Below are 25295 nucleotides of genomic sequence, written 5' to 3'. Positions count from 1 at the left end.
CGTTATTTTTGAAATCTTTTTGCTAAAAATAAATTCTTTATTTTTGAGACACTATTTTTGAGCAACAATTTACCATTTGTTTCGGAATAGGAATGAGACATAATTTCGGAAACTTCTGTGATATTTTTGGCTACTTACTTTACCGGAAATATAAGTTATTTCTGAAACAATAATGTTATTTTAAAAGAATTGATGGTTTAAGTAGTGTAATTTTAAATGCGGGCTGCGTTTTAGCACCAAATATGTGCGTGATGTAATTGTTTTGGTCACACTGTACGGTTTATATGGGTGCATGTCCCATTTTGTGCATTATTTTAATAATTTTGCGTTATAATTAGATATTTTAAAGTGCACTGATGGTAGGTTCTCTACTACATTTATACATTGGTAAAACTCTACACAAGTTGTGTATTTTTGTTCGAAAGCGGAAAAAGGTTAAAGAAAAGCCGGCAAAAGTTCTTTTGGCGCTTTGCTTGTTTCGATGAATTTAAAATAGCTACATTATATATCAAATTACTCTAATTGAAAATGGTGAATGCTACAGATTTAGTTCGGGTCAGAAACTGATTGCGTCTCTAAGAAGATTTATTTCGAACAGGAACGAAATAATGAGGGTTCCCTCTTCCCAGTAAATTCCGTTAAAGAGGTAAGCATTGATGATATTAAATATTAAAAGTTGCTGCAGTTTTATTGAAAATGTTTTTAGTGTGTTGGTGCTACGCTGAATGTTAGTGTGGGCCCTGTGATTAAAATCTCTAAAAAAATGAAGAATATTATGTTAGATCCACTAAATAAAACCCGTCCACATACAAAGTGGGTGACGAATCAGACATCTTGGTGTTAGCTCTATTCCAGATCAAATATATGAAATGTATAAAAACAGTGAGCACACAAACAATTATTTCGATATAAACATAATTTAATAAAATTATTTCAGAAAAAATTTTTGCTTTGGAGAGTATTCATAAAAAAATTAAAGTTATGCAGCTCTTTGAAAATAATTCAATTTTTGAAAGCGTATAATAAAGTTAAGGACGATTTGTTTTTTCAGATTGTGTATCTTGACGAGTTTTGGATATTTCAAAATGGTACATTGCACTCTTGGCAAGACTCTAACAAAAACAGTGTAAAGGCAACATAAGTTGATGGAAAAAGTTAGAGCAACATTTGATTATGTTTTGTTAGTCATATTTTTTAATGATTTATTGCAGATATATTTTCATTTATGTAGGGAATAAGAATGATTTTACTTCTGGAGAAGAGTCAATGTTTCTTAAGCCCTTGAAGCATTGTCTACAATAACAACTTGAGTTTGGATGAACTCAATCAAGTATACACAGGAAGAAATTGACAAATGGTGAAATCGGGAACAAGTTTTAAAAATTCTGAAAATTAACAACTTAGTGATTGACTAACAGTTACTTAGAAAGTGACAGTAACTAAATGAAACTTTCGGTATATATGATAATTATGCAATACTGACAATTATTAAGACAGGGTGATGAGACTGGAAACAACTAAAGGTGAGTATATAATTAATAGAATTGTTCAGAATTATACATGAGCATTAGGTTGTAAAGTATGAGGAGAGGATGACTATTAATTGTAAATGCGTTAGAGAGAAGTCAATGATTAATTTTATCAAGAATGGTATACACAGATAGTTAAAGAATAACAAAAAATACAGTGCTATCAAAATAACTTGACAAGGAAACACGCTATCGAACGAAACAAGAACTAAATGTAAAAAGGTAAATATGCTCTCTAATGAAAGTAAAATACATTACTTGCATATCCAATTGTTAATTAGGTAGATTATGCCTCCAGGGGCATACCACTACATAAAAAAACGCGACTAGAAGTCTACCTCATTAATGGTGTGGAAAAGGGTTTAATGTATATATAATAAAACAACTCTAACTTATGATCTATTGTGACTGTATAATTAACTCTAGCTGAAATTATTCGATAATATATACATTAGAGGAATTATAAAGTTAAAATATATTATGTAAAATTGTTATATGTAAAAGACAAAATAAACTAAAACTCAGAGTTAATGTGTCAACATTGCGACGTTTTGACGTCATAAATTGAAATCATATATATTCCTGCTACATTGGATATATTATATATATATTTGATGAAAAAGGTTTGGTGTTTTTAAATTTTAAGCCGTTTTGTAAAACGAAAAAATCTATGTTTAAATTTATTATATTAATAATAGCCTAAAAACATATAAGCCCATGCGAATAAAATACTTCACCAAGTACTTTACAAAATCTCTGTTTGGAAATGTTTTATCTTTTTAATTTTTATGAATGAAAAGAATTCTTAATGCTGAGTTGTCTGCTTCTTTTATATGACTTCAGTGACAACATTTGGGTTCATACATTGTCTATATGTAAGTATACGCTAGACGAATGCTTTTGAAAGACTACTTTATGACAATTCTGCCCTTATCCGGAATAAAAGTAATTTCTATAACAAAAATGGATTTGAAATAAAACATTTTTCTGGCATTAATTTTTAATTTTTGAATTTTGAACTTAATAAACAATGAATTAGTATTAATCTGATATAAAATTATCTTTTAACACTTTCAATATAATTTCACAATATAGTACATGTTGGTTTAGGTGTAGTTGGCGAAGGCGGCCCTTGCGAAAGTTGCTGATGGCGGCGGCGATGATAGCGGCGAAGCAGTAATATAGGTCGTATACCTGCAGGAGGCCGGCGTCGTGGACCAGGTTGTGGTGGCATGGTGATTCCCAGAAATTCACGTATTAACAAATTATTATTACAGTATGCACTGACATTAATGACAAAAACGCGTATGGCGATGTGTCTGTATATTTATAACAAATTTATATGCTAATAAATAGATAAGATAAACACATAAATTGTTTTGCTTGAATGGTAGATTAATCATTAAATTACACAAGTTATTTCAAAAATTCTCTAGATGTAACAGATAATTAGCCATTTACCGATAACAAATTAATTAAATTCTTGTAGTATATTTTACAGTAGATTGTAAATGCTCAACTTTTGATCTTTAATAATCAATTTTGTAAATATATGTAAATCTATTTAGTTTATCCTAAGTAGCAGTGAACTTACGACATCTCAAATTATTAAGTCAAAACAGCACAATGTTGCGGTATTTAACCTTCATATTTTACCCTTTTTAGTCTATTTTAGCTTAGATATATAATAGCATTCTAATGCAGATATAATAATTAAACAAAAATGTTATAAAATTTAATTTACTTTAACATGAACTACATTACTACAATTAATTAAATAGAGACAATAATTTGTAGGTTAGTGTTATTTTATTATACATACACTGAACTCTTTTATAAATAACCTGTGGTATCCCCCGGAGAGGCTTAATTTACCCAATTATTAATTCTATATCCAAGAAATATATTTTGTTTTGGTTAGAGAACAACTTACCTTTTTATATTTAGTACTTGTTTCCTGCCCTGCGTTTCTCAGGTTTCTTGTCAAACCATTCTGAAAGGTTTTTCCTTAGATACAAAACTATTTTATATCAGCATTGAATCATAATCCCACATCCAGAAAGTTTCATTCACGCACTGTCACATTCTGCGCCATTATACAAGTCATTATTGACTGTTCATTTTCAATATAACACTAGTTCACAATTTCACTAGTTGTCAATTTCTCCTTCTGTGTATCTGATGAAGTTCTTCCAAATCGAAGGCTGTTATAGTAGACAATACTTTCCATATATGGAAACAGTTCTTGTATATATATATATATATATATATATATATATATATATATATATATATATATATTATATATATATATATATTTATATATATATATATATATATATCTTTATCAGCAGGATTATGATGCTCCGATCCCCGTTATGCTTTAAGTACATTTAATTTCACCCTTGTAAATTTTCATTGTAATACATACGCTTTCATTGCGTTTTATCACTTTATTATGCTTTATATATTTTTCCAGTAAGTAGTTGTTATATTACTTATTTTGATCTCTGTTGTTATTTGAAATGTCGGATTATTTTATATCGCGTTATTAAATATAATTTATATTTTACCCCCTGGGTTTAAAGACAACCCTCTAAAAACAAGATTAACAGGACAATTGAAAAGTTCCCGGCCTGACACATAAATGGCGCTACTAGAAATAAATCCATGTGTTTTTTAGTTAGCCCAAACCTTCAAAAGATGCGTGCATAAATTTGACAGCTGTCATATGATTAGTTTGTCAATTATAGTATTTTGAGTGAAGTAACTTTTGTTATTGTGAAAAAAATGGATAGAAAGGCATTTCGCGTGTTGATAAAATATTGCTTTTTGAAGGGAAAAATATAGTTGAAGCAAAAACTTGGCTTAATACCGAGTTTCCGGACACTGCTCCAGGAAAATCAACCATCAAGGATTGATATGCTAAGTTTAGACATGGTGAACTAAGCACCGAAGACGGTGAACGCAGTGGACGCCCAAAAGAGGTTGTTACCGACGTTTTGTGGATTTTCAAAGTAATTTTTAATGACCGTAAATTGAAATTGAATGAAGTAGCAGATATTATAAAGATATCAACTGAACGTGCACATCATATCATTCACGAATATTTAAGTATGACAAAGCTCTGTGCAAAGTGGGCGCCGCGCGAGCTCACTTTTAACCAAAACCAACGATGAGTTGATGATTCGAGGACAATGAGCCGTGTAATAAGTTAGTGAAAAAGACGACAAAAATCCATTAATTAGGCTTCGAATTGCCCTCATCCACCGTATTCTCCAGATCTGGCCTCCAGCGACTATTTCCTGTCATGAAAAGAATGCTCGCTGGGAAGAAATGTTCGTTGATTGAAGAGGTGATAAAGAGAGTGATAAGAGGTGGTAAGAGGTGCCGAAACTGTGGCTTATTTTGAAGCAAAAGAGGCCTCAGTTTACTAATCGACCTACAAAAATGGATACCAGTTGGAGGGTCTCAATAACCAGTGCATCACCCTTGACACGAATTATATTGAATAAAAAAAACTAGCCAAAAAATATGTTTTACTATGGTAGGCTGGAGACTTTTCAATTGGCCTCTTACTACAGTTGTACAAATATGTTATTAGTTCCGGATTTAGCTATAAATTTGTTGCTATTTAATTAAATAATAAGCAATGGAAACACTGTGAAAGTTTTGAATAACGGTTTCCAGATATTCAATAGTTAAAAGTTATTTGAAAGAAGAAGTGTACGAACATATTGAATGCTGATAAATATTTATTGTCAGCACTAACATTTAACAGTGGAAGATTGGCATCGGTATTTTGGACACCTTAACAGTACTTACTGTCAATGTAGGACACAAAATTGCCAAATTTGTGTTAAAAAGTATAAAAAATTATTCAAAAATAAGAGAGAGTTACAAACATTTTGAATATAGTACTTACCGATTTATGTAGCTCTATAGAAAATCTGTCGCTAGGTGGATAAATGGATTTTTTAACTTTCAAATATGATTTCAAATATGTGAAGTATTAGAATATATTATAAGCTTTAAAAACATGGTCAAGCATCAACAGAATCCAGAATAAATATACAATAACGATTAGAAAATGGTGCTGAATATTGCAGCAAGGTTTTTGAAAATCAAGTAGTATCATCCATAAAAAACTATATACTGATAGAATATCTACTCTGCGGTGATACAGTTCATACGGCTGTTTCTCTATGAAATAAGTCACTTGCTTCTGAACTTAATAAATGAGCTGTAAACAATGCCTGATCTAAAAAGACACGAGAGAGGGGAGACGAGAGGGGTTCCAATTATCCACGATATAATTCACGGAGATTTATCTTCAGATATTCTAAATGAAATTATGGAGGATGTTTTAGGCGATATAAGCGATTCATCTATTGCTGAAGAAAAGATCCAAAGCATGGCAGTATTCAGAATATTGGAAAGCATACAAAAAGATAACCCAAAAGAACTTAACACGAAGACTTATACACGTCACCTATATGTTCCTAGAAAGTTTAATTATGGACAACGACTCAGAAAATATCAGGGATGCCACAACCACCAACAAACTAAGCATGGTAGCTAATTGATATTCCTGAAGAACAGGCAATAGGGATGTATAAGTGGGAGTTTACAGGAAAAAGAGACCGCGACAACAGAGTATAATCTCTTGCTAGATTAGTTGCGAAGTAACTTATTCAAAAACTAGGAATAGACGTTGGTGAGACATAAACAGTTTTTCAATCAATAAACAATTATCATTTTCGTGTTACTGGGAGTGCTAAAGCTTAAAAATAATATCGGTAAATATAAGATTAGTAACATAAGCAGCCAACAGATATCAGCATCAGAGCTACACCTATAGTTCCTGTTTAATATATAATGAAAATAAAGTTAGTCTGTACTGGATATTCAACAAAGATGATTTCAATAATAATGTAGCAAACAAAATACAATAACGTGATGAAGGGTGTTGTTTAAGCGAAATATTAGTTATTCATTATCTCGAAGTTATTTACTCTAGATGCTCTAACCCATGGATGCTGGCTAGATTGTGAAGTTGCTCTCTTAGGACAGAAAATATATACTGAATAATTTTTCAAAAATTAAGTTAAAATTTGAACGAAAATAGAAGGCTTCTGAAGTTTTTTCATCGTTTTATCAATAAATTCAGTGTTATCATTTGCTCTTTTCCTGTGAATATTGTGCATTCGCAGGCTGCTTAGACTCCATTTCTAATCCTTGAGCGATTCTATGTCTTGGAGGTTCTTAACTGTACTGTGTGTGTACTGTTATATGTTCAAAACCAATTTTTCGTATAGGACGCTTGATGATTTTCGTAGTAGATTCATTTTTCTTTCCCAATTATAATAGGCCACAGAAAACTTTGGTTATTTTTACTGGCCAGCAACGAAGATGTCATATTGAAACTGTTCGAAATGGTATAGTCAGTTATTTAGCATGGTAGCCATTTTCTCTTTCGTTTTTGGTATATAGCATGTAAATATCTGGAAACTTAATTTATTAAGTGCTAAGTTGTCTTAAAGTTCTTTGAAGTTTTGAGCTGGGTCTTCGTCCAATAAGTCTTGTGAATGTTTAGATCATCCAGGTCGTTCTGTCATTGACATCGACATCACCACTTTTAAATCGTTAAATCAGACTATTGGGATATGATACGGCACCATTCCCATAAGTTACTGGATATGTTTAGGAAGCCCCCCGGTACCAGACCTCATCAAATCAAACAACAAAGTTAATGAAGATGTGCATTGACTAGCTCCAAAAAGAGAACATTGATAAGAAGAGATAATTGAGAATTTATGAAGCTTATTATTAATAATTTTGTAACTTGCAAACTAGATAATTTTAGTATCTCGAATGCATTGACAACATGCACTTTTAGTTTGAGTGGTTTGATGCATATTTCGGGTAAAAAATATAATTGGAACCTAATTCTTCAACAATGCAGCTGGTCAAGTAGTATCACTTAAACATCACTTGATTTATGTTCATGATGTTATAGGTAGCCAAAGCTCTAAGTCAACAAAATTACAACCCATTCATTGAAAGGAAAGACTCAAACTTGCTCCAAAGAAATATAGCCATATTTATACTAATTGGGCATGGAAAAATTTTATGGTTTGAGTTTAGTATTTAATTCAAGCCTTGCGTAAATTTTGGGACACCCTATATAATGTATTTAGTAACACATATTAATTCAAATTAATTATGGTACAATAAAAACACTTCTAGTTTTTTAAATATATATTTCAAATCAATTTCAACAAAACATTTGAAATCAGTTAATATTAAAAAATTCCGAACAATAAAAACTATTAGGTACAACATATTTGGTATTAAATTAAAAGAAAAACACATAAATCCAAAAATTAAACTAAGGTATCTAGTAACTCTTTGGTACGGTAAAAATTACTATGAGACATCTCCTGTTGCTTGGACCTCTGCTGCATATTACTATACAGTAGAGCCTGTAACATTTCGTATTCATAGTCTTCGTTGGACAGTTCCTGGTGGAGATTCTCCAAATGCTTTCTTCGTTTCTCTAACAGTTCCAGGGTTTCTTCGAGAACGATTTCGTTGTGTTGCATTTCGCACGCACTTTTCGCCATTTCCGTGCGAAGTTTTCCCAACTCCTTGTTCACTTCCTCGCCGCCTTTCGTCTTTTGTAACTCTTTCAATTTGTTTCGGTCGTATTTCTTCAAATTGCTGTCCAGTTTGTTAATTTGTTCTTCTTCCTTTAGTAGGTTCTTATTTATTTTTACTATTTTTTCTAGTAATTCTAGTTGTTCTTTTATGGCGGACTCGCTTATTGTCGAACTGGTATCATCATCTTTGAGATTCCTATTGAAGTCCTCTGAGGAAGGTGAAAATCTTTCGCTTGTGGTCTAAAATAAAAAAAAATTAATTATAATAATGACAATTCTACAAAAAAAATTTGGCTTTGTCGTAAATTATATGATTTCTCTAATCATTATGCTCCAAAATAATGGAAACATATCCATGTTCTTTAAAAAGTTTGTTTTGGAAGTAGTCATGATTTTTTTTTTCATTTATCATATGTAAAATAGCATTAAGTAGTTCTGTATTTTTTAAAAATAGCACTAAATATGAATAGGTCGTAACTGCCAGACAGCCTTTAGAGATGTCACTTAGGTGAAAACAGCAATTAACTGTTTTGTAGAAAGCTCAAAAAGGTTAAAATGTCGCCTAGAAGGCATAAATGATATTAATAAATTTTGTTCTATGTGTCGCATCTTTATTAAAACCACAAAATATAAAATTTTATTTAAACGCATGTGAAAAGCTTGATGAAGCGTACTTATTTCAACTGTGCTCTTCTAGGCTTAAAGGTAATTATAAAATTTATCAATATTTCTGTAAATTTTGTTGATATTAATTTTTAATACACCTCAAGTTTTATAAGTATGTACATTTCGTAGCAAAACACTATTGCAAGTAATAGATATATTAATTTGCGTATTAAGAGTTAAAATGAATACTGAAGAGTATCTTAATATTATTTTATTTGTGAATTGTTAGTTTCCATGTAGGGGACAAGATAAAGTAGAAAGCGAGATTCCAGAATATTACATGAAGTAATAGCTTCAAATAAACAAATCTAGTGACACGAAAAATATAATAATAAGAAAATATGAGAGCTGTTGTTTTAATGGTCGAAAAATGGAATAAATAAGTAAAGTACAAAGCAATTTTATTTTAACATTTATGATGAGTTAAGAAATCATGGTTTTATCACATAAGTCAGGTATATTTATTGTTTTTAAATTTGTATTTTGGTTAAGAAATATTGACTGAAAGACAAATATTATATGAATACATGAATGAAGTAATGAAAATATACAGAAATGATGAAGCTAACTAAATAATTGTAGAAATTTAGTAAATATTTCAATTCGTTGGCTTTATCATACGAGAAACATGATTAAAAGGCGATGGAATATCGCAATAAAGATGATGTTTTTATAACGACATAAGATATTTGTATGAAGCAATTTGAATGTTCCTAGTGACTGGAGTTTACTTCTTCATAGCTCATCGAAAGACTTTCAAAATTTTATAGCAACACGCAAATAAATTTACGCTTCTTCTAGTCACTCGTTCTATACATTTGATAGAAAACTATGAAAGTGTCAACATTTTATTCAGTACTTTGAAACCAAAAAAAGTATTATAAGTGGTAGTTCATTGGATATTTTAAAATGGTAGAATCTCTAATGAGAATACAGGAGGTATATAGAAAATATCGTGTTATCTCTGTTTGTGGGATAGTAGAGCAGATTCGCAATGCTATATTTAATGACTTTGGTCAATGAGAACTGAATTTTGCTATTCTGAACCTATTGCTGAATCTGAAAATGTGTTTGTTTCGCACATCATACGTTTCTGCACATCAAATAAAAAATATCAGAAGTAAAGGTTTAGTGAAAGCAGGAAATGTTGCTGCTTCACAAAATAAAAGAAAATAATTAATTACCTCAGTGCTCAGCAAAAAAATTGGAGTAAACTTGTAGGATTAGGATCTAGATTTTTAGGGAATAATGAAGTTGAAAATTACTGAAAGCTGGTTGACAACATCTTAGAAGTGCATATACTACATAGTCATTAGAGACTTGAAAACAACATATCGGTAATATTCAGAAGAACAAGGAGACATTTATCATTAACTCAATATATCGTTAACTTATTAAGGCCAATACAACGAATATATGATGGGAAACTACATGTGGGATTTAAGAAAGAGGGTTCTTATAAACATGAAAAAAAAAATTAGGTTTTCTTATTATTATTAGCACAAATGTGGGTCAACTGTTCTCTTGTATACTTAAGTAATTTTTTTAGGCCATGTATTATCTCTTCTTATACTATTTATAAGACTCGTACATGATAACTATAATTACTAAGGAATTATTGAAATTCCATATTCTCAAAATTAATGTTAATCTGTGTAACTAAATTTGGTCTTACCTCTATATTTCTACATTCCTTTAAATTTGTATTGTGTGATTGTTCACTATCACCCTCTGTCATAACACCACTATCACTATTCTTATCTAACCCTATGTGATCGGTTTCAGGATCGACAGCTTCAGATAAACCTTTTAAATATGTTTCTAGTAGATAATTACTCCCGTGCTTCCTAACTCTAGCTCTGTGAGCTTTATCTTCTAAATATCCTATTTGGTGTTCACTGTGCCTAGAAAAATTCAAAGAATGAGCGTCCATTTTGCTTAATTAACTACAAATTATTACCTGAGTTTTTTTAGTTGCCGCCTGATGACTTCTCCCTGGGCTAAAACTAATTTTAATAGTTCTTCAGTACTGGAGGGTTCTTTTTCTTGTAGTGCTTGAAACCTTTTGGGGTGTATCGTCTTCCATACACTTCGATCTGAGTGGGTGCTGGCGTCCGATCTGCACTTGGTTCGCCTGTTCGATGATCGGTCTGATCTAAGTCGTCGTAAGGAAATTTTTACCTAGAAAACAAATTTGGTGTTAATATAGCTTTACGGTTGTTTTAACAACAATTAATTCGAAACAGGCCAAAATATTAAATATATAACATAATATATAATAAATAATTATACAGATCCGCAACAAAAATGGTGTTTGAATATTTTCAAATGATTTCTATGTATTTTGCCATAGTAAATAATACGGAAAAAATCCAGTATGTCAGGAAAATAACGTCCTCCAAGAAAAATTAGTACCTCCATATAAAGTTCTTTTACCGATTCGTAAAATCGCTTCCTAAAGATGGATATTTCCCCAGATACGCAGTTTTAAAGCATACAAGTCTCTTAAAAGCGTTAAGGAAGGAGTTTTCGTTGGACCAGACATTAGACGGCACACGACTGACCTGTAATTTATCACGACTATGACGAATCCTTAAAAAAGAAGCGTGTATTGCTTTTAAGGATATCGTATAGAAATATTTAAGAAATCGTAAAAACCCTTACTATAAACAAATCCTCGCAATAATGTTAAAATCACTTCAAAACTTTAGGCTGCCTAATAAGTCTCAAAATACGTTTTCTTCATGATGACTTGAATAGTGTTTTCAAATCAAATCCTTGTAATATTATAAACATATTCAGTTTCCATACGTATGTGCCCGAAAAAATCGAAAAGTAATTAAATAATGGACCTATAATGTGAATATAGGAGTAACTGTTAACAGAAAAATGTATACGTTTGCCTTTTGTTCCGCTGACCTAATGAAAGCGAAACATTTTAAGTAACATAATATGTGATAATTTTATTATCATGATAATTATTATCATATTATCATTTATAATTATAGTCATAATTTAATATTAGGTTTCACATGGGTACAAGAGGTAAGTTATGGTTATGGTTATTGAGTAAGGAGGACCCACATTTTGGAGCGGTCGCCAAATCAGGACTGTCTTGGCACGAGTGTTGCCTGAGGAATAAAGAAGAATCCTAATTCAAGGGCAACTGAATGAGCTTCTGAGCTGGGTCCTCGAACAAACGATAGTAGAATCCAATATTTTTATTATCAAAACCACCTGCCCACCCTCCATTCTCACATACATGTATTAAATCTGCCCGTGTTATTTTTACACGTTGCTATTTTCACTCATATTTTTAAAAATATATCAAATAAAAAAATGCTAAACTGTAAATGATTATTTTATCTGTAATTAAAAAGATTAACTTCATGCAGAATGCTGTATTCAAATAATTGTATGAACTACTTTAATTTAGATTGTCGGCTTTTCCGGTGTTAATTATCTTAGAACGTCAAAGAACGTAAGGGAGATCATGGGAGATTAAAATCGTTGGTTAAAAGTCTGTCACATATCTAATGAAGTCAGAAGGCAGTTATTGAATCGTAGTCATAATGTTACATGATAAGCGGTCAAGATGCTTATTAATTCATAGTCACAATATAAAATAGTTAGTTCAATGAATTATTATTTCCGTCGAATTGTGATACATAACAATTAGACCGGTATGCGAAAACAGAGACAGCCGTCTGCTATACATTCATTCATATCATGATCAAAAGAAAATTATACTAGAAGATGTGATTCTATGTAGATGAAATTAGACTATATAACAGGTCAATTGAAAAGACCTCGGCCTGACACATAGATGGTGCTACTGGAATTAAATCCATATGTTTTTTAGTTAGTCGGATCATTAGTTTATGAATTATAGCATTTTGAGTGAAACAACTTTTGTTATTGTGAAAAAAAAATGAATAAAAAGGAATTTCGCCTGTTGAGAAAATATTGCTTTTTGAAGGAAAAAAATATAGTTGAACCAAGAACTTGATTTGATGCCGAGTTTCCGGACACTGCCCAGGAAAATCAACCATCAAGGATTGGTTGGATTCTATGTTTAGACGTGGTGAAATGAGCACCGAAGATGGTGAACGCAGTAGACGCCCAAAAGAGGTTGTTACCGACGAAAACATTAAAAAAATCCACAAAATGATTTTGAATGACCGTAAATTGAAATTGAGTAAAATAGCAGACACTCTAATGATACCAATTGATCGTGTACATCATATCATTCACGAATATTTGGGTATGGGAAAGTTCTGTGCAAAGCGGGTGCCGCGCGGGCTTTTGACCAAAAACAACGACGAGTTGATGATTCGGATCAGTGTTTGAAAACGCAGCAATCAGCTGGCAAGGTTATGGCGTCTATATTTTCGGATGCGCATGGAATAATTTTCATTGGCCACCTTGAAAAAGGAAGGACCAACAACTATTACATAGCGTTATTGGACCGTTGGAAGGTCGAAATCGCCGAAAAAACGGCCGCATTTGGAGAAAAAGCAAGTGCTGCTTCACCAAGACAATGCACCATGTCACAAGTCAGTGAAAACGATGGCAAAAATCCATGACTTGGACTTCGAATTGCTTTCGCATCTACCTTATTCTCCAGATCTAGCCCCCGGCCACGTGGAAATATCCTGTTCTCAGGTCTCAAAACAGTGTTCGCTGGGAAGAAATTTTCGTCGAATGAAGAGGTGATCGCCGAAAATGAGGCCTATTTTGAAGCAAAGGACAAATCGTACTACAAAAATTTTATCAAAAAGTTGGAGGGTGGCTATAATCAATGTATCATCCTTTAAGGGAATTATGTTGAACAAAAAAAATACTAATTTTGTCAAAAAAATTTGTTTTACTATGGTAGGCCGGGGACATTTCAATTGACTTGTTAGGTAATATACATTTTAAGAGTTGCTTTAAGAAATGATAATGAATGGTATAGGCAAGATTTACTGTATAGTCACAGCGATACAAATTAATATATTCAATGAAACATATTTGTTCGACATATAGATATATTGTAATTTTATTATTAAATTCAATTTAAATTTGAATTGATTTTACCCTAATAATTAATAACAGACTGACGTGCGGAGAGGCAAATTTGATTTTGCTAGTATTTTCAACAAATTCTGTTAAAGTTTAGTCCTACATCTAACATTCAAAATATTATTTTATATCGTATGAGTTTATATTTTAAATCAATAGATTTTAAATGTATAGCTTTGAGTTTTATATTTTTTTGCTATATATGCTCTCGAAAAGATAATCAAATTTGATTAAGATAAGATTAATTATAAATAATAATTTAATTATTAGTCATATATTAGTCATCAATAATCTAGTTTTTATGGAACTGTTACTGTTAATATGGAATATCATATTATAACAAATTTTCTCTATACGATGAGAGTATGTGCAGAGTGCAAATAATAGAATAATTGAGACTGATGTAGTTTATCTTCTAAGGCAATGAACTCTAGTTTCGGAACATAACGTTATATTAAAAGACTTATATTTATATCGTTTCGGTTGAGTTTTATATACTTTTATAAAGGAAAATTGATTTGTCAATTAACCATATGACTAGGACTTGTCAATTGACATTAACGAATATATATATTTCAACTAAAATAAACCATTTTAACATTATCTTAATTGAAAATAATTGAAGATATGAATGCATGGAGTGTTTTGTTGAGAGCTACCTTGTAAGAATAGGTTTATTTATAAAACTGTGATGCAGTAAGTTTAAAATGTGAGAATGCTTGGTTTTGCAAACTGACATTTTTCATCAAGGATATTTTTAAAATTTCATGAATGTTTTTAACGATTAGCCGAATGGCCGTGAGATCCAACTTTAACTTAGAAATTTCAGGCTCGAAAAATAAATCTTCACTTAAGTACTCGTCAACATAAACACTACACAACTTCCCAGTAGCCTGCGTTGCACCTTTCCTTTTCGGAAGTAAAATATAATGCCAAAATATGACGAAATTACGTTTTGGAATATCCTATATCTTTATCGAGCAATATACTGGAATCATATACTGGATGAATATATATCATGTACAGAGAATTTTGGTCTATTACTTGTAGTCTATACTGCAGCGACCTTGAGGCATGTCGAATTTTACATCGTAGAATAACGGTCTACAAAATACCCAGAAATATAATCCCAGATGTTGAACACGGGCGGGGTGCCAGCAGCGCCGACTAGAACCCCATAACGCATAGCTGGCGGCAACCCCGAGACGTTTATCTGGGATGATATTGAACGGTATTTCGATCATACAGTAACCGACCATCGTTTGGTTTAGACGTCCCACCATCGACTGACCAAGCCTCGTCTCCAGGTGACACCGCTGCCATCCATTTTATCTAATTGTATTTTTCATATTTTTTTTTATATAGTCAGTAAATAACGGTCACATAATGTAAACACCACTGTTTCATTTCGTTTTACCTCCATTCACCGAGTCACATCATTTACCCTAAACTGGTGACACCGACGTGATCTTTCGCAAAATTGGGTTTGGACTCGTGAATGGAGAGTACGTGCAACATGGTGTATTTTACGTAGCCGTTATATTTTTTGTTTCAAAATTTTCAATATTTTTAATTCGATTCGTTTTCGATTTTACCTTCAATATTCCTTTTCATTTTATTTCTATTACTTTTCAAATTCCTTCTATATTATATTCATTCAAACATTTGTTCCTCATTAAATTTTATTTTAGTGCTGGAATAATGAAGTTTCAATTTCATTTCATTATTTCCAATTCATTTTTTAAAAAAATTTTTGTCAAAATTTTCTTTCACAATCCTTTGTAATCATAGATATTTTTACATCACTGCTTAAACATCAGCGTCTCGGCTAAACATTTCTTTCGGTGCTATGTTTAAATCATAATGTCTTCCTTCCCTCGCTGTCTCCGTCATAATGGCAGACATTTTGATTTGAACGGCTTTGGGTAGCTTCGGTTGGATACCATCGTTATTTGATTTTTCTGAATTACCGTAAAGTATGTGCCTCCGGATTAGTCACAGAGCAGCTCCAGAAGTTAGGTACCGATTGCAGTTACCGTAGATTCGTCATGTCTTCACCGAGGTACCAGAATTGCTAACGTCTCGTCGTCGGAGAAAATAAGCTACCACGCCGTCGAACAATGGATCCTCTCACAGCGTCGATTACGGGGGCCCTGTCCGAAAAATAGCTTGTTCTCAACGTCGTCGATGGGTCACATTCAAGTGCCAAGGCTACGATGAAGCAACGGTATCTATAGGACCGGAAGATATCAACAGCCGTACCAAATCGTAACCGTACCAACCACAACCGTTTCGATTTATCATATTTTTCAAAGCCCTTTTCATGCAGCACATTTTGTTTGGTATATATTTTTTTTTGTATTTTTGTTGCTTGTGCTAATTGTATGTAAAATTCTGGCAGGGGAGTATTGTAGCGACCTTGAGGTATGTCGAATTTTACATCGTGGAATAACGGTCTACAAAATACCCAGAAATATAATCCCAGATGTTGAACACGGGCGGGGTGCCAGCAGCGCCAACTAGAAAACGATAACGAATAGCTGGCGGCAACCTCGAGACGTTTATCTGGGATGTTATTAAAGGGTATTTCGATTCATTCAGTGCTCAAACCTCGTTTGGTTTAGGCGTGCCACCATCAACTGCCTAAGCCTCGTCTCCAGGTAACACCGCTGCCATCGGTTTTATCTAATTGTATTTTTCACATTTTTATATTACTTCAATAAATAACAGTCACATAATATAATCACCACTGTTTCATGTCGTTTTACCTCCATTCACCGAGCCACATCATTTATCCTAAAATACTATAAGGTATGAACAAATATTAAAATTACAACTATGTTACGGAATTAGTTTTCTCCAGTTTTATATAGAGAGTTTAGTTATAAATAGTATGAAGATTCAAGAGATGATATGTTCTTGAATATTGAATATTCAAAATTTCAATAAAATTTATCATTAATCAGCTATCTTAAATCGGCCATAAATCGTGAAGAATTAATAATAACATTTCGAGTATTAGATTACACATTCAGTTTTACTAGGCGAGATAAAAACGTGTGCATTGAGCAGGTCAAATAACTCATAAAATAAGTGAATAAAATCAATTTGCAATTTCCATGTGGCTAATCTGCAGATTTGTGTCTAATGTTTATTCATTGCCACCAACTAAAAAAGTCTTTATAATCCATTATTGCGCGTTAAACCAACTTTTTCAGCATTAGTAACGGGAATCAATTAACTTGTTTGTTTCATAAAATAACAGCTGTTAATTTTATTATCGAATTTGTATTTAGTTTTAGCATAATTTGTAATATAAATTAGATTATATTAAGGGGGTATATTGGTACTAAAATTTTTTATATTTTTTTTTATATTTCCAAACTGATGACAATAACGTATCATCATTCAAATCGTTGATCTGGACTTTTACTATATACCAGGTATACCGAAAAGTCATTACCGGTTTTCTTATCAGATGTCGCTAGGCTTAAGTATGCAATGTTATGATTTGACACATATGTCGTATTATTCCACTGACATAATATTTATGACTGACAATTATATTTTGCGAAAGTAATACCGTCATAGATTCATAACTCTTTGAAAATAACAAGTTTCATACATGAAAACGTGCATTTGCGGCATGCTTTTTTGAAATTTAATTTCTTGTATAATCAAAAGAAAAATGCCGCTGAATGGCATCGTTTGCCGGTAGAAACTTAAGCTTAGAAAATCTAATCTTAGAAATACGTGGGGCATGGCTTCGAAAATTCAAAAATGGTGATTTCGATGTGCAAGACAAAGAACTTTCTGCTAGCCCAAAAAGTTTGAAGATGCAAAACTACAAGAGTTATTGGATGAAGACTCAACCCAAACTCATAAACAATTGATAAAAGCGTTAAATGTGGTCCGACAAAGGATTGAGGCTGACTATGAGCAATGGGGAAAATCCAAAGGTGGGAAGATGGGTGCCACGATGCTCTATGTTTGGTGGGGCTAGAGTGGCGTGGTGTATTACAAACATTATTATTATGTTTACATTATGTGACCGTTATTTATTGAAGTAATATATAAATGTGGAAAACACAAAATAGATAAATAACCTAGTAGAACCCATCGGTCCTAACTTAGTGTCTATACTAGTAATGTTCATGAGTTAATTCTACACTGATTTTCCTGTTAAGTATGCTACAACGCGCAAATTCAGATGGTTCAATTCTTTTGAGTTTGTGTCCTTGAGTGTTTTTAAAAATATGTAATATTTTAGTATTAACAGGAGAGTGAAGTTTATCCTCATGTTCTTAAAAATGTTGTTGCCTCAGTCTCATAGGTTTTTAAACTCGGTTCATGAATATTAAGTAATATAATATATTTTATTGAAAATTATTTAAACAAGCAAATTAACATATAGAAGTTTACAAGTGATAACAGACAGATAAAATAACAACTAAAATATATGTAGACAAACTGATAAATAAATCCAACTTAAGCAAGAAATAAATGTAATTAAAAAATATAAACAAGTTCAAATACAAATAACGGATGAGCATCTCCGTCTAGTGACCAAAAGGCCTACAAAAGGCTTATAAAGGTGATAAATTTTGTCATAAAAGTTTGATGCTTTAATTATCATGCAAAATCGTTTAATAATACAACTAAATTATTGGAGGTGAACCTCGTACTCGAAAATGGGTGCCACGATGCTCTGTGTTTGGTAGGGCTAGAGTGGCGTGGTGTATTACAAACTGATGAAACCCGGTGAAACAGTTAATAGTGATCGCTACCGACAACAAACGATCAATTTGAGTCACGTATTGATCGAAAAGTATTTAGAATAAGGCCGAAAACCTGTTAAAGTGATTTTACAGCACAATAACGTGCCGTCTCATAAAGCAACACCATTCAAGGAAGCGTTGAAAGCACTTGAATATGACATATAACCGCACTCGCCGTATTATTCCGCTTGCAGAGCAGCGCTTCACCAATTTCGAACAAGTAAGAAAATGGCTCGATCAATGGTTTTGTTCAAAGCACAAATAGTTTTTTTCGGATGGCATCCATAAATTGCCTGAAAGATGGGCAAGATATATGGAATCAAATAGTTAATATTTTGAATAAACTTTAGGGTAACCTGATATGGCTCGGTGAATGGAGGTAAAACCAAATGAAACAGTGGTGTTTACATTATGTGACCGTTATTTATTGAAGTAATATAAAAATGTGGAAAATACAAAATAGATAAAACGGATGGCAGTCTAAACCAAACGATGGTCGGTTACTGAACGATCTAAATATCATTCAACAACATTCCAGATAAAAGTCTTGGGGTTGCCAGCTATTCGTTATCGTGTTCTAGTTGTCGCTGCTGGAACCCCGCCCGTGTTCAACATCTGGGATTATATTTCTGGGTATTTGGTAGACCGTTATTCCACTATGTAAAATTCGACATGCTTCAAAGTCGCTACAATACTCCCCTGCCAGAATTTTACATAAAAATATTTTAAACAACAAAAAAAATATGATGCATGAAAAGGGTTTTAAATATTTGGATATGCTAAATCAAAACAGTTGTGGTTGGTACGGTTACGATCTGGTACGGCTGTTGATATCTTTCGGTCCTATAGATACCGTTGCGTCATCGTTGCTTTGGCGCTTGAATGTGGTCCACCGACGACGTTGAAAACAAGCTATTTTTCGGACAGGGCTCCCGTAATCGATGCTGAGGGAGAATCGATTGTTCGACCACGTGGTAGCTTATTTTCTTCGACGACGAGTCGTTGGCAATTTTGGTACCTCGACGAAGACATGACGAGTCTACGGTGACTGCAATAGGAACCTGGCTTCTGGAGCTACTCTGTGACTAATCCGTAGCCACACACGTTAGTGTAATTTAGAAATAACAAATAATGACGGTATACCACCGAAGCTGCCCAAAGCCTTTCAAATCAAAATATCTGTCATTATGACGGAGAAGGCGAGCGAAGGAAGACATTATGATTTAAACATAGCGCCGAAAGAAATGTTTAGCCGAGACGCTGATGATTAAATAGTGATGTAAAAATCTCTAAGAGTTCAAAAGATTGCGAAGGAAATAAAATTTGGACAAAAAAAATTAAATGGAAATAATGAAATGAAATTTAAGGTTCATTGTTCCAGCAATAAAATAAAATTTAATGAGGAACAAATATTGTAATGTTGAACAAAAGTAAAATCGAAAACGAATCGAAATAAAATTATTGAAAATGCTGGAACAAAAAATATAACGGCCACGTAAAATACACCATATCGCACATACCCTCCATTCACGAGTCCAAACCCAATTTTGCGAAAGATCACGTGGGGATCACCACTTTGGTGCAAATTGATATGGCTCGGTGAATGGAGGTAAAGCGAAATGAAACAGTGGTGTTTATATTATATGACCGTTATTTATTAAAGTAATATAAAAATGTGGAAAATACAAATGATAAAACGGATGGCAGCGGTGTTACCTGGTGACGAGGCTTGGGCAGTCGATGGTGGCACGTCTAAACCAAACGATGGTCGGTTACTGAGATAAACGTCTCGGAGTTGCCAGCTATTCGTTATCGTGTTCTAGTTGTCGCTACTGGCACCCCGCCAGTGTTGAACATCTTGGATTATATTTCTGGGTACTTTGTTGACCGCTATTCCACGACGTAAAATTCGACATGCCTCAAGGTCGCTACAAAACTTTTCCACTTTCTTCCCTTTCCCGGAATAATTTTGACCTCTCCCATAAACCATTTTTAATATCAAAATAAATAAGTAGTAAATATTCATTGTTTTCTGATCTCGAGCAATGTCCTTTCAACGACTATAGTAGTAGTGGTTAATCAAAGTGCAACAAACTAAGGATGCAAAAAAAGATATATTTGGTAACCGATATTTTCCGAAATTTTTATATAGTATACATGCAGTTATAATGCATGCAGAATTTTAATTTTGTTTGAATAAAATATACATATTAAAACCAAGGGTTCTTGAAGTAGAGTTTAAAAGAAATATCATTATTGTTAAAAAGTAGTATATTCTTACAACTATCGAAGTCGACAAGTTAGTATTGTTTTCTACAGCCGATATAGCTACAATAAATGAACTTTCGTTTAGCCTGTATTTTAGATAGAGATATCTGCTGGAAATCAGTGAAGTATCAGTGTAAACAATTCTTAAACAATGTAATTTAACCTAAATAATTCCGATGGTATTTCTTTACAAAAAATAACAATTTTCCAATTAGTGTTATTGAATTATTCAGTACATATCATGGACTAATTACGGAAAGTTCAAAATTTTATTTTTGACATTCGTTAATATCTTGCTTGTTGTTGCTTATTTTGAAAACCTCTGCTAGCCAAGCCCATCAAATACTTTTAGAAATGTGTAGTGATGCTGCTCAGTTAAAAGCTTACCAACTTTTATGATGTTAATGACCTGGAGAACGAAAAGAACGACCTGTAAGATCGAAAAAGTTCGAAGACAACCAATCACAATTATTCAATAATCAACCAACTTATTATATACAAATCCAGCCCCAACTCAAGCTCAGGACTGCCAAACAGCAACAAAATATAGGATACGATGGAAAAATAGTTCGATTAACATATATAGTAAGTTCTCTCTGCATTTTTAAAGTAAAACAGTGATTAGAATACAGAACTGACCGCTCTGAAGTGCGTGTTCTAGAGAATATAGAACAGGTATCTAAAAGAAGTTCCGAAAATGTTACGTCTGAAGTAGCAGAAGACATAGTGTAGGTATCTATGTTTGCTAATCAAATATGAGTATTAAGTATCAAATGTGGGCATTAAGTATCATTGTTTTACGTTACCCGAAAATTTTTCGCAAATTTTAAACGCCCTCTATCCAAACTGTTATTTTCGAATTAGTCGACATGCTATATGAAGTTCTGATTAAAGGATTTACTTGAAATATGTGTATATCCTTCTATATCTGGGTACATGAAATGTTTCTTAAAATGTTTTTAAAACAATTGAAAACAATCAAAAACTAGAATACTATAGGATTGGGAAGTGAAGTTCAAAAAATGTTACTTCTGAGGTAGAAGAAGCATTGTGCAGGTATCTGGGTTTACCAATTATTCAAATATTACTATTAAGTATTATTGTTTTACATTACCGGAAAATTTTTATCAAATTTTAATCGCCTTGTATCGAAATTGTTCTTTTTAATTTAATCGACATGTTATATGAAGTTCTAATAAAACGATTTACTTGAAATCTGTGTACATGCCTCTATATCTGGGAACATTAAATGTTTTTAATGTGTTTTTAAAACAATTGAAAACAATCAACAATTAGAATACTACAAGAGTTGGGAAGCGAAGTTCAGAAAATGTTACTTCTGGAGTTGAAGAAGCATTGTGTAGGTATCTGGGTTTACCAATCAAGCAAATATGAGTATTAAGTATCATTGTTTTACGTTACCCGTAAATGTGCTTCAAATTTTAAACGCCTTCTATCAAAACTGCTATACGCTGCTACGTTCTAATTAAAAGATTTACTTGAAATCTGTGTATATCCTTCTATATGTGGGAACATGAAATATTTGTTTGTGTGTTTTTAATACAATTGAAAACAATCATAAAGAGAGATAGCGGCATCGTCCTAGTAAAAGAAATATTTTAATATTTAGTTTTAGAATACTACAAGAGTTGGGAAGCATGTCGAATAGGATGCACCTTCTTTTAATCTCTTCTTCACAACTTTATTGTCTTTCTGGTTTATTTTTGTATTTGTAAATCAAGACAAATTTGTAAATTCAGACAAATTTCTAAAATGTAGGCCTCCAAACCGAAATCCCCCGTTAATATATTTAAATATCGACAACAACAACAATTTAGATTTTCTGAAAAATTATGTGTTAAAATTAAGCGTATTTTCTTAATTCAATAACTTATATAGAATTAGCTTAAATGTTATTAATGCAAATATTTGTCTCAATTTATTTGTAACGTAGTTAATTAAAAATCTTACTTCAGTTTGTGCAGATCCCCATGTGTTCCATATATCCAAAATTTTCGAGTACGGTTCTAATGACTGTTCAACGCCCCTCCACCGTTCAGTTATTTGGTAGTTTTCTGGTAATCCCATGTGCCTTCCCTGCATCAAAATAGAACATCTTAATAAAACTAGTCAAAACTACAGTAAACAAATACCTACCCTTTTTTCCTCATCTTTTAAAAGAACCTGTATAACGTCGAAGCATGTGGTCTCGTCTGTGATACCCGAGACCCATCTCTGTTCACCCCTGACCCAGACTGGTATTTCTTCACCACTACTGCCGCTGCTATCGAGATCAGAATCGTCCGGAAATCTGGATGAGCGACTTGTATCGTTAAGCCACATTTCTGTAAATTAAATATGGCGGTAAGTGTAAGTCCGATTCCGTAATTGATGAGTTTTGAACTAGTAATAACAGTTTCAATGCTATACAGGTAAAGAGCATTAAGTTCGAGAGAGAGATGTGGCTTAAAATCACATGTATGTAAACAAACAACGTTCGAAAATATATTTCTCCTTCAACTTTCTAATATTTAGTAGTATCTAATTAAAGAGGATATTTAATCCCAAAAAGGCCCTAAAATATTCTCCTTACTTTGTTTCTGTTTCTGACTGACATACTATTTTTTTTACATTAACTTAAAATTGTATATAGTATATTCAAAGCTATTTTGTACATATGTCATCTAAATTTGCTACGTTAAAACGTCACAATGTTATCGCATCAACTCTGAGTTTTAATTCAGTTGGGCTTCTTTGATATACAACAAAATTCTAATCAAAATAAAATAATTGAACAAAAATGTAATCAAATATAACTTATATTAACATTATAGTACATTTAAAAACTACAGTTAATTACAGAGCACACATCTTTTCAATCGCTTTCAAGAATTTTGCATACGTCTGACAACTGGACATCTGGAACTAATCAGACAACATTATGTCTCTTTTTAACTAGAATAAAATGAGAAGGAAAATATTATCAAAATCTAAAACGAATTTACAAATTGCGACAGGCAATACATTAGACATCTTGATGACGTATGTACAAGAAATGTTTGAATAGACTATATATACCTAGTAGAACCCATCGGTCCTAACTTAGTGTCTATACTAGTAATGTTTATGAGTTAATTCTGCACTGATTTTCCTGTTAAATATGCTGCAATGCACAAATTCAGATGGTTTAATTATTTTTTTATCCTCATTTTTTTAATTCATGAATATTTTAAAAATTATTTAAACAAGCAAATTAATCTATAGAAGTTTATAAGTGATAGACAGATAAAATAACAAGTAAAATATAAGTAGACAAACTGATAAATAAATCCAACTTAAGCAAGAAATAAATTTAATTAAAAAATATAAACAAGTTCAAATACAAATAACGGATGAGCATCTCCGTCTAGTGACCAAAAGGTCTACAATAGGCTTATAAAGGTGATTAATGTTTGTCCTAAAAGTTTCAAGTTTTAATTATCATGCAAAATCGTTTAAGAATACAACAAAATTATTGAAGGTGAACCTCGTACAGCTTGTTGCTATCTATATGTTAGATCTACTGATAATATATTTAATAAAATGTACAGAAATCAAAATAATTACTATAAACTTATGCCATGTTTTACTTCATCATCAGTATATATCCTTAATCGTATTTTTGAAAATACGACATTTTGGTTGGATATAATAAAGTCAATTTATTTTTTATCAATCTTTACATTAAGTTATCAGACAAATCCTTGGAGATATTTGTTTACGACAAATGGGATTATAAATTATTAAAACAATACTATTAAAAATATTTAATTTTATCAGACACTGATTCTATCCGTAGTCTTATCAACGTATTAAAAATATACAATAATATCCATGTTATTGCTCTTTAGATTATCAAGGTTTAAACATAATTAAATCATTCATTCCTAGTATACCATTAAGAACATCAAGCCAACGTGCAGACAGCTGCAATACATACGAAAAAAAAATCAATTCAAGGCATACTATTTTCGTAACGATTTAATTATTTTTTACGCGAAATCAAGTTTCTCGATATATTATAATTAAGATCCTGTTCGGTTTGCGTTAGCACTTATTTATTGCGAGCTCTTAATATCTTTAATATTTGTTTGTGGGATATTATGTTGTATTTCTAATGAGATTTACGTTACTATCTCTAGTACAAATAAAAACAAAAACGAAATATACGAGCCAGTAATCTAAAGAATTTCCTTTTATAGTGATGCAAGTCGATATTATAATTAAAATATTTGCGTAAGAATGTGATATAAATTTGAATCAACACCCTTAACAGCTGAGAGTTTATA

At 32.1% G+C, this 25295-nt stretch overlaps 1 protein-coding gene across 4 annotated transcripts in view; it reads right to left on the bottom strand.

Annotated features, from left to right (window-relative positions):
* Positions 1-7781: 7781 nt before the first annotated feature.
* LOC143204547 (uncharacterized) overlaps positions 7782-25295 on the bottom strand; it is a 274261-nt gene continuing 256747 nt past the window's right edge. Inside the window, exons 4-8 of one of the 4 annotated variants that reach the window (XM_076417137.1) lie at positions 23125-23312; positions 22939-23064; positions 10818-11038; positions 10533-10761; positions 7782-8431 (exon numbers count right to left, since the gene is read on the bottom strand). In XM_076417137.1, the coding sequence (XP_076273252.1) occupies positions 7916-8431; positions 10533-10761; positions 10818-11038; positions 22939-23064; positions 23125-23310 (1278 nt within the window). In that variant the 5' untranslated portion in view covers positions 23311-23312 and the 3' untranslated portion in view covers positions 7782-7915. The remainder of the gene's footprint in view (positions 8432-10532; positions 10762-10817; positions 11039-22938; positions 23065-23124; positions 23313-25295) is intronic. The other 3 variants (XM_076417140.1, XM_076417139.1, XM_076417138.1) reach the window with 3 other exon arrangements.

The sequence above is a fragment of the Rhynchophorus ferrugineus genome, unplaced genomic scaffold, assembly GCF_030347505.1.
Source record: "Rhynchophorus ferrugineus isolate W39M unplaced genomic scaffold, kcgeb_rfMv2 rfM11, whole genome shotgun sequence".
NCBI lineage: Eukaryota > Metazoa > Arthropoda > Insecta > Coleoptera > Curculionidae > Rhynchophorus > Rhynchophorus ferrugineus.
This window is presented reverse-complemented; position numbering and strand designations above follow the sequence as displayed.